The following is a 10,257-nucleotide window of genomic DNA, read 5'->3' as shown; positions in this document are numbered from 1 at the left end:
AGCCTTCTTTTTATTAATGAAACTATATTTGAAAGACGTTTTAAAGACTGAACAACAAAGAAAAATCACTGGTTTGAAAGAAATTGAGTGAAATAGCAGCTTGTTTTTCCAGTCTTTATTTGAGGTAAACAAGGGTTCAGACAGAGCTGTTTCTCAGCTGAACGTGGCAGTTCTCAACGTCTGAGGAGGATTTTTGGGGGAATCCAGGCGTGGAATTGAAAAGCCCTTTACTGCTGGGAAACTGTCCAAGCGGTTGGAAAGAAAAACTAAAAGATGACGGAAACAAAAAAATTCAGACAAGACATAAACACAGGCAGACTGTCGAGAAGTAAACAAACAAGCAAAAAAAATACAGTTCTGTCATAATAAAAAATATCAAACATTTAAAAAAAGAAACGCTGAACACACTGAACAAACACTCAGTTTCTCCTGTCCTATAAAAAACAACAACTTCATTTATGAGAATAAAAATACACATTAATAAAATATGAGAAAGGGTGCACGGTGGCAGAGCGGTTAAAGCTCCTGCCTCCCAATAAGGAGATCGTGGGTTCGTGGGATCGATTCCCGGACCAGACCAACATCACACAATCTCTCTGGGTGGAGTCTGCATGTCCTCCCCGTGTTACCGTGGGTTCTCTCCGGGTTCTCCGGCTTCCTCCCACCGTCCAAAGACATGCATGTGTAGGTTAATTGATAACTCTAAAATTGCCCGTATTGAATGAATGTGAGAGTGAATGGTTGTCTGTCCTTGTCTGTGTCTGTGTTAGCCCTGCGACGAGTTGGCCACTGTCCAGGGTGTACCCTGCCTAAGGCCCAAAGTCACTGGGATAGGCTCCAGTCACCCGCGACCCCTAACGGGACCAAGGAAAATGGATGGATGGAAAATATGAGAAATATAATCCTCCACACTGCTCGACGAGCCACAGAGCAGGAAGTTCAACACGTTGTTTAACAGCATTAAAATACATCAGATATAAAAACTCTAAACCACATCTGAATGCAGCTGACAGAATCACACTGAACACCTCTGTGCATTTAGGAAGAAGGTTCATTTATCCGCGCTGTTAACTGACTTAAAACAGTAAATGGACACATTTACAGTAAGTTTTCTTTCAAGATTTTTGTTCTTGTTTGTATTTTACTTGTGGAGTCCAACTTTGGTCGACTTTGACATGCAAACTTGTTTGTCACTATAAATTGTTTCCATGTTTTGTCATATTTCTCTTATCATTATTGTTCTGAAGTTTTGCAACTGTAACGTTGTAAAAAACAGGTTTGTAGTAGAGACAAATTGTAACAGTAATGTAGCTGGCTAATACTCGCTACAGCTAGGCTGTCTTCATTAGTGTCAGACAGCTTTAAAGTTGTTAGTGTAGGTGTATCTTTTCACTTTTGATGTAGTTAGGCAAGATGCCAAGCTACTGCTACCATTAATCAAATCATGACAGTGTATATGAGAAAATGCCACAACACATGCAAACACTGCTGTGTGAATGACCGTTTAATTTAGTGTTTAGCTAGCTCGCTGCAAAGTGCTATATTTTGAGGCAGAGGACACAGTTTGCATCTTAAGCTAACTAGTTACAGCACAATGCTAATCTTTGTTTAGCTGGTTTAATTGTGAGACAAGTGGAAATGAGGCCCGAACTGTTTCCTGTCAGAATTATAAAATGACAACACAACCTGTAAAACTGTCATCAATGCATTGTGGGTAAAGTGTGATTCTGTGGCATCCACGACGGTAACAGCTGATGAGACACGTCACCATGATGACACAACAGCGCTGAGTCACACTCTACTGGCGGCCATCTTCCATCATTTTTTCAGAGTTCTTTTCTTTTCTTACTCCATGTTTTTGTCGTTTTTCCAACCACCATCCTCCCTTTACTCTTTCCTTCTTCTGAACATTTCCCATTAAAATGTTATCCTTTGTCTTTCAACCTATTATCTTCTTCCTTCCTTTCCTCCTGAACCTCTTTCCTTAAATTTTTTTATCCTTTGTCGCTCAATTGTTTTCTCACTTCTTCCATTTTTTCTTCTTTGTCCTTTCTTCAACCCAACATTCTGCACTCCTTTCTTTTACGGTTTCTGCCATCTTTGCTTCCTTTCCTACCTTCCTCTCTCATCTAAAATCTGTCCTTAAAACGACTAAATTTACCTCCATGATGACCGTTAACCTTTATATTCCCATCAGTCAAAAATCAGTCAATGTTACTTGGTTAAACCCCACCTTCCTCTATGTCTTGCGCCTGATTGGTCAAATGTCCTGTCAATCACTGATGCCAATCTCAGTCTTATCCCTAATTGGTCCAGAGCGTCAGTCCGTCAGAATGATGTCACACAGGTCATCTCGTCTGCCAGCTCGTCCTCGTCGCGGCCCATCCTGATTGGCTCCTCGTCACTGTAGAGCGCGGCGGGGTCGGCGGTGGCGTTGCCAAGGATACCATGGCTCCCCGTGCCCAGCAGGTCGCTGGCAGCCGACTCCATCTCATCCACCGTCATGTGACACGCGTCGGCGATCTCCCGCTTCGCAAACGCCACGAACTTCGGATCCCGAGCGTAAAGACCGAGACCCTCCGAGATCAAAACCTGCAGAGAGAAGAACAAAGGGTCAGTGGCTGTAGTCCGACAGTCACTGATCAATATCAGTAATCAATCAACGTTTCCTCACCGCCTCCACCAGACTGTCGGCTGATCCGCGTTTCTCGGTGAGCTGAGCGCCAAGCTGCGAGGGAACTCTGAGGGTGGTGTACGCTCTGTACGGAGGAGGAGCTACAACACAACAGTCACATGACACCTTCAGATACACGATAAAGTCAAGTAAAGTAACAAGCATTTTAAAAACCAAGTCAAAGGTTATTTTGTGTATGTTTGTTTATCCTTCCTACCTGAGGTCCCTGCGGGGCCACCGTACCAGGCCGGTCTGGGTGCTGCACCCGTCACGCTGACACCTGATGGATGAAAGACACCAACAGATCTGGTGAATTTAAAGGCCTTTATTTGAAACAAGTTTATGTTTCCCTGGTTTAATTTGGTGTTGATACAAACTCAACACTTCCTGTGACGTGTGCTGTGAAGCTCCAGTTAATAAAACTCAACACTTCCTGCACATGTTTCACATTAAGAGCTTTCCAGCAGCTCAAAGGCATAATCCTTATCCTGCTCTAGGTAGGCTTTAAATTTGAAAACTCAGCAGGAAGTGTTGACTTCTATTGATGGTAAATTAACAATGCTAGAAAAAGCAGCAAAGTGGGTTTAATTGAAATTGAACCATATTATTGTTCACCAGAGAAAGTGTTCTGAGCAGAGTGGTGGAAGAAGTATCAGATTCTTTACATATAACCAGTAACAAAACTGTCTGTTTTGGCTGAAGTGCCCTGGAAATAAAAAAAATGCCTCTAGAACGTGAAAAAAGTATCGACACGTGGCGCACGTTGCGCTGAGCGACAGGGCTAGACCTGGGCAACCAACCTGGCAACAAACTTTCTCAAATTACAGCTAACCAGTACACTAAATGTGCTTCTAAAACATTTGAGACGGGAAATAAGTGACGCAGTAACAGGATCTGGATTCATGTTTGATCTGAGTGGACCTGGTGGACGGACCTGCAGACTCGACGCAGCCCAGACCTACAACCAATCAGAGCAGCAAAACGGTCGGTTGGTGACGTTAGCTATGTATGTTTATAACACAGTATGTAGAATTCAAATACTTTGCACTAAAATGTCAAGATTTGGGGATTTAGTTACTCTTTAAGTAAAAGTACTAATACAACAAAACACTCAATTACATTGTTTTAACGCGATGAATCTGAGGGGTCGTGAGATGATTAATGGGAAGAAGAAGAAACAAAGTTCTGAAACATGACGAAGAGGCACTGCGTTTTATACGAGAGGTCACAGAGCTGTCGGAGAAATGTAGTGTCTCTGACATGTCGTGGAGTAGAAGTATAAAGTACCTGAGTAAATGTTACTTTCCACCACTGGTGGGGACTATGACATGACTCTAATAGTTCTGATGGAGTTTGTTCTGTGGAAATGAACAATATACTGAATTCACCAGGTGAGACATTATAGTACAGGTGATTAAACAGCCCTTAATGTTTTTTATCCTGTCTTTATTTATTTATGGTGGTCATTTGAATAGCAGCTTATATTAGATCATTTACGGTGCAGGAGATGATAAAAAGAGCTAATTTATATGTAATTTCCATTTATCTTTTCTGACCCTGGGGGCAGCCATCTTGGAATAATAAGTGAACGTTCCTAAGTTGGAATAACAGCAGATTTTACTGTTCCACCAACATGGTGTGAACGCAGCATTAGACCTACTATCACTTGCTGTGAAGTGTTAGCTTGAAGCCAAGAGTATGCTAAACTGTTAGCGCTGAGCCCTCTGGGACATGAAAGCACCTCAGGTTGTGTCCAGTGTCCTTACCTCTTCCTTCTCCTCCCTTCTTCCCCTCTCCTCCTCCTCCTCCTCCTCCTCCCCCCAGGGTGGGCTGCCTTCCTCCTCCACCAGGATGAGAGGAGCGTAGAGGAGGCGACCGCGGCGAGGACACGGGTTTGCCCAGGCCGCCGAGGAGGCCACCGAGGGGCGACCGGAGGACTGACGAGACTCATAACTGCTGAAGGTCTGCTGAGGAAAGGAGGGCTACACTTGAAGATACTGAAGATGAGGGGTAGGGTTACCTGTGTGTGTGTGTGTGTGTGTTACCTGTGTGTGTGTGTGTGTGTGTGTGTGTTGTGTGTGTGTGTGTGTGTGTGTTACCTGTGTGCGTGTGCGGCGTGGAGGCGAGGTCGGGTGGTACGTCCCGGGGATTGGCAGGTCGTCGCTGCTGCCCTGCCTCCTCAGACACTGGATGTTAAACGATGGCTTCCGACCTGACAGACGACAACGAAACAAACGCACCCGCTCAGCTGTCAGTGACGATGTCACACTGAGTGACAGCTCAGGTGTGTTTGATTCAGATTAGATCAAAATGAAGTGAGGCACTGCAGCAGCTGATAGAATCCACTAAAGAAAGACGAGACAGTAATACTTCACCTTTCCTTCTAATCCAGGTAATATCTCACATCATCGAATCTCAGGTGATGTCAGGTGATGTCGTCTTCTCTAATTGGTCTCTAATGTGGAGTGTCATCAGCAGTGTCACCATGTCAAATTAGACACCATGCTAAATAATCTCCTGCTTTCGTCTGATTTGATCTCATTTTGTCATTTCACCCAATCATGTGCTGTCAGCTGATTTTATAGGATGACAGGTGAAACAAACAAGATGAGATCTTTAAATTAAATGAGATTAATTGATTAATTGATGACATGACATCACATGAGATGACATGATGTCATCGTGGGCTTTCATGTTATTTTGACTGATTATGTCATTTCATCTCCTCTAGTCTCATAGTGTAATAAACAGAATCAACTGTGACATCACAGTAAATTTTCAGGTAGAAAAGAGGATTATGGGACGTCTTCCGACCTGTGGGCGTGGCAGGAAGTAGGCGTCTCCGGGTCGTCCTCCTGCCCTCGTTGTATCCGTTACCGTAGCTACTGTTGGTGTAGGGGGCGTGGCCATCGTAGTGGTCTCTGTACAGAGGAGGCTCGTCGGGGTAATGTCTGCAAGGACACACACACAGGTCCGTTTGTCTGTGTACCTGTCTGTCAGCACACCTGTCAGTCCACCTGTCTGTCTGCATACCTGTCAGTCCACCTGTCTGTCAGCACACCTGTCAGTCCACCTGTCTGTCTGCATACCTGTCTCTGGAGGTGATGCTGTCGTTGTCTTCCTCTCTGCTGTAGTAACCCTGCTCTCCATACGCCTCCATGTCTCCGTTCCTCCAGTATCTGTCCCTCGAGTCCCTCCTGCAGAACAAGAGGACAGCGTGATTGGCTGAGACAGACTGGCCCTGGACATTCCCGAGGTTACGTCTGAATGTCTCCTTAATAAATCATCTGTATCCTCAGAAGAGGTTTTCTCATTCACTTCAATACAGTCAGAGTTTGATCACAGCAGCATCTGGTGGACGTTAGAGGAACTGCAGAGAGACGCCACAGCGTCCCGGGGGAATGATGGTCGAAAGTTTTCCATTAATCAGTTTTGGAAAATCCAAACGTTCATCTGTGGTATTAAAATATGATATTTTAAACTTTTATGTTTGTTCCTCTCGTGTTTTATCAGCATCAGTTTCTTCTGAAGGATAAAAACAAAGTCCAACTTACTTTCAGCCACATCTCATGGTCTTCCTCAGCAGATGGAGTTTGCTCAGTTGTCATGGAGATGGTTTAGTTGTTATTATGTGACCAAAATTTCATACTTAGGTCACGCAATAACATCTAAACAGCACCTTAACAGGGGGTTTATATATATTTTATATATTTATGTGGCTGAAAGCTCCAGAAACAACAAGCAGTTTCTAGTTTGGTGTTAAAAATAGATGACTATTTATTACGTTTTAGAAACATAAGAAATATCAAAATGACAAAGACCCCGTACAAAAAATTACTTTGTGTCGTAACAAATAAATATTTTAAAACTAAACAAGCTCAAAGAACAGAATCATCTTAAAACAGATGAATTTCAAGAAAACTGTTATTGTTGAAAAAGAATCTCCAGATTCAGATTCTGTCTTTCAGTCACTGCGATGGGACTGATCACGGCAGTGTTATTTGCAGTACGAGTGCGCACCTTCCATGTTTGTGGTATGACGGTCTCTTGTGGGCGTGGTCCAGCACGCCGTTCTTCACTGACGGGCGGCGGTGATGGTGATGATTGACAGATGACCTCGTGTTGTCTCCACGGCGAAGATGTTCGTCGTGTTCGCTGCCGATCGGCATCTTGGTGATTGAACCGACCCGGTGGATCAGACCTCCGTTAGACACACCGCCGTCCCCGACAACACCACCGGGACCTGCAGGCAGACGGGGGGGGTTATTGTGACTCGTGCTAACTTTGCACTCTCCTCCTCCGTTGTAGAGACTCGGGGAAACGAGGACTCGTGCGATACAACGTAAATCGGGGCGAACTGCACGAGCCTCCTGCAGATTTCTGAATAAACCTGAATTTTACATTTCAAACGCTTCTCAGAGTCCGACTAACAGTAAACACAGGAGCCTGAAACCGACTTGGAAAGATTTCATGAAAACAGATGAAAAGTTAAAAATAAAACGAAGGCTGACAGTATTAGTTGATTGACTGAATGAATCTGCAACTTTTTTGATTGCATTAATTGACTGAAGTAAAAAACAGCCCACCCTCCTTCCTCTCACATGGGAATATTTTTCTTTTTCTTTGACAGGAAACTGAATTTCTCTGGACTGAATCTGACAAACTGAGCTCTGGCAAATTGCATTTTTTCACTGTTTTTACTATTTTCAGACCAATCGATTCATTTAGAGAATAATATGAAGATTAATCAACAATGAAAATAATTGATAGTTGCAGCTCAAATAAACTAATGCGAAGTCAAACAGACTTTTTGTCATCTTTAACTTTTCATCGATTCTTTTTTCTTTTTCTGGCAGAAATTATCTTCCGTAAATTTTTCCACAAATTAAAATAAATCTCTGCCAGCCAACATTTCACTAGATGCTAATGTCTAATCTAATGTAGCATGTGAATCTTAGCTAACCTGATGTAACCACAGTAACATGAGAAAGTGATGTAATGTAGTGGTTTACCTGTGGGCGTGGTCAGTATGGAGCCTCGTCGATCTTTCTCTGGTCCGAAACCATTTTCACCCTGCAGACACACAGCAGCCACGTCTGAGCTGTGACCTTTGACCTCACACACGTCACTTTAAAGGACAACTCATGGATTTTTTTTACTACAGTGTGTTAAAGACCTTATAAGCAGCGATCTCCTCCAGCTCTTCGTCCTCCATCATGACCTCCTCCTCATCCTCCACCATGTCCTCGTTCAGAGCCAGACGCATCTCTGGACCCAGATCCTGCAGGGTCTTCAGACCGGCTTTACACAGCTGCAAACACACAGACTGTTTAGCATTATTTTACTGAGATCCTGTTCTGATGGTCTCACAGATGGAAGTGTAGCAGTGCACAGAAAGCCCGTGGAAGCTGTTGGAACTTAGATATTAAGTCTACTCACTCAGGTCCGAACTGTCAGAAGAACATACGCTTTCTCTTTTGTCACATAATCCCAACCATCAATACTCAACACACACTTTCATACACAGACTGTGTCCTCGCAGACTACATTTAATGATCAGGCTCGATTCATCACCGATTCTTCAGAAACATTCTGTTCATGGAGGGAGGAAGATGAAAGTCATTATCCGAAAGCTCTGGGAGAACGATGTTCTGCTTTTAAATGAAGATCCCTCATTGAGTCTGTCAGTCAACAGCAAACAGTACTGTAGTGTCACATGATCAATAAAATAAACTAATGGCAAAATGGTCTTTTTCATCATAAAACATTGCTAATGAGAAGAAGTGGAAGGAGTATTCAAATCAACACACTGCAAACATTCTGTAGAAAGTGTCAAAAGTAAAAGTACAAATTTTGCAGACTGCACCCTGTCAGTGTTTGTGTATACATATATATATATATATATATATATATATATATATATATATATACATACATCATATATATATATGTATGAATGTGTGTATAGGCAGACCTGGACAGCAGACGGGTTGGTGGCGTCAGACTCTCCGGTCAGATCTCCTTTCTCTTTCCTCTTCCTGAACTTCCTGAAGTAATCCTGGATCAGGAAGGTTGCATAAAACTTCCCGACTGTCACTTCCTCCTCTGCAGGACCAGAGACAAGTTAGTCAGTAGTATTCCCAGCAGCAGTACTAGTACTATTTGCTGTAGTATTAGTACCTTCATGTGGTGGTATTACTTCATCCAGTAGTTTTGGTTTCATTCTCTTCCAGATCTTCTTGATGATCACCCTCAGCTCCTCGTTCTCCTGGTCAGGGTTACCTAGCAACAGCACACAGTGGGCGTGGCCAGACATAAGTCACGGTAATGCTGCGTTCATGTCATGTCGGAGTTATCGTAATTACAAGTTGTAAACAGCTAAGTTGTAATTATGATGGTGTCTGAAAACCAAACAAACATGGACGCCTCACATCAGCCAAATATCATCGTTTAGTGTAATTAAACTCTTTTTTAATGATAAGGGTGTTACATGTGTTGTCAATGTGCAGTGTTTTAATCCTCACACGACCAACTCGGTAATCATACAGCTGTCTTGATGACGTGACCAATCAGATACCTTCAGTCTTGATCTTGAGGGCGGTGCGAACCAGAGCGAAGAGCGTGGCGTTAAAGGTCACCATCCCGTCAGCGTTCAGAGGCATGTTCATCGCCACCAGACGCTGAGAGAGAGGAGCAGGAGCGTTTTCTGTATCGAAATCTACAGTCTGTGTTAATCTACAGACACATCAAACTCTGAACCTGTCAAATACTTTTCATCTTTCATCCAAATGAAAACACGCCACGCAGCTCCTCTGCAGAACTTGTACTGAAGCTCACACTGGTCTGCAGCTCGCTGAGTGTGAGAAACGATCTTTACGTTATTTTACACTTCATGTGTTTCACACTGAAACTAGCTGCCTGATAAGAATAACAGACTTTAATAAGAAGCAGCAGAGGAACCACATCAGAGCCCTGTGGGGGCGACACGAACTTTCAGAGATGAATTATCATCATCAACATAAAAATCACTTCTGATTTAAATAAGGTTGTTCCTACATTACATACTGTACACAGTGCAGTGTATTTACCTTACAGGCCACTCTGTGAGGACAGAGTTTCCCAAAACCCAGAGGAGGCTGAATCCTCCTGAGCAGAGCCACAACGTCCAGGTGTTTTATACGACCTCTGAGAGAAGAGCACAGAGAACATGAGACATGTTGTAGTTAGTAGAGCTGAGAGTTGAGTAGTCTAATCTATAAAAATTCATATTTTATAAACTGATCTAATCTGAAGAGTAAACAGTAACTAAAGCTGTCAGATAAATGTAGTGGAGTAAAAAGTACAATATATCCCTCTAAAATGGAAATACTGAAGTAAAGTACAAGTATCTCAGATTTCTACTTAAGTAAATGTACTTTCCACCACTGCAATACAATAAGACAAACTGAGCTGAGCTGCGACGTCCAGGTGTTTTCGGGTTCGGGTGTTTTCTGATCATCTGTTTAATCCAGCTGCAACTTGGGAAACACTCAAGTACAATTGTACTTGAGTAAATGTACTTACAGCGGTGTGCAAAAGTGTTT

The 10,257-nt window shown here is 43.0% G+C and overlaps 1 protein-coding gene across 1 annotated transcript in view; it reads right to left on the bottom strand.

Moving 5' to 3' along the window:
• Positions 1-1,925: 1,925 nt before the first annotated feature.
• cacna1fb (calcium channel, voltage-dependent, L type, alpha 1F subunit) overlaps positions 1,926-10,257 on the bottom strand; it is a 56,117-nt gene continuing 47,785 nt past the window's right edge. Inside the window, 15 exon segments of the mRNA XM_044211621.1 lie at positions 1,926-2,592; positions 2,675-2,775; positions 2,892-2,947; positions 4,416-4,486; positions 4,489-4,638; positions 4,774-4,886; positions 5,489-5,625; positions 5,764-5,871; positions 6,695-6,917; positions 7,687-7,747; positions 7,851-7,985; positions 8,649-8,779; positions 8,855-8,956; positions 9,252-9,354; positions 9,763-9,859. Of these exon segments, the coding sequence (XP_044067556.1) occupies positions 2,329-2,592; positions 2,675-2,775; positions 2,892-2,947; positions 4,416-4,486; positions 4,489-4,638; positions 4,774-4,886; positions 5,489-5,625; positions 5,764-5,871; positions 6,695-6,917; positions 7,687-7,747; positions 7,851-7,985; positions 8,649-8,779; positions 8,855-8,956; positions 9,252-9,354; positions 9,763-9,859 (1,852 nt within the window). The 3' untranslated portion in view covers positions 1,926-2,328.

This window comes from Siniperca chuatsi, linkage group LG10, assembly GCF_020085105.1.
Source record: "Siniperca chuatsi isolate FFG_IHB_CAS linkage group LG10, ASM2008510v1, whole genome shotgun sequence".
NCBI lineage: Eukaryota > Metazoa > Chordata > Actinopteri > Centrarchiformes > Sinipercidae > Siniperca > Siniperca chuatsi.
The sequence above is the reverse complement of the archived record's forward strand: the minus strand, read 5'-3'. Positions and strand labels throughout refer to the sequence as shown.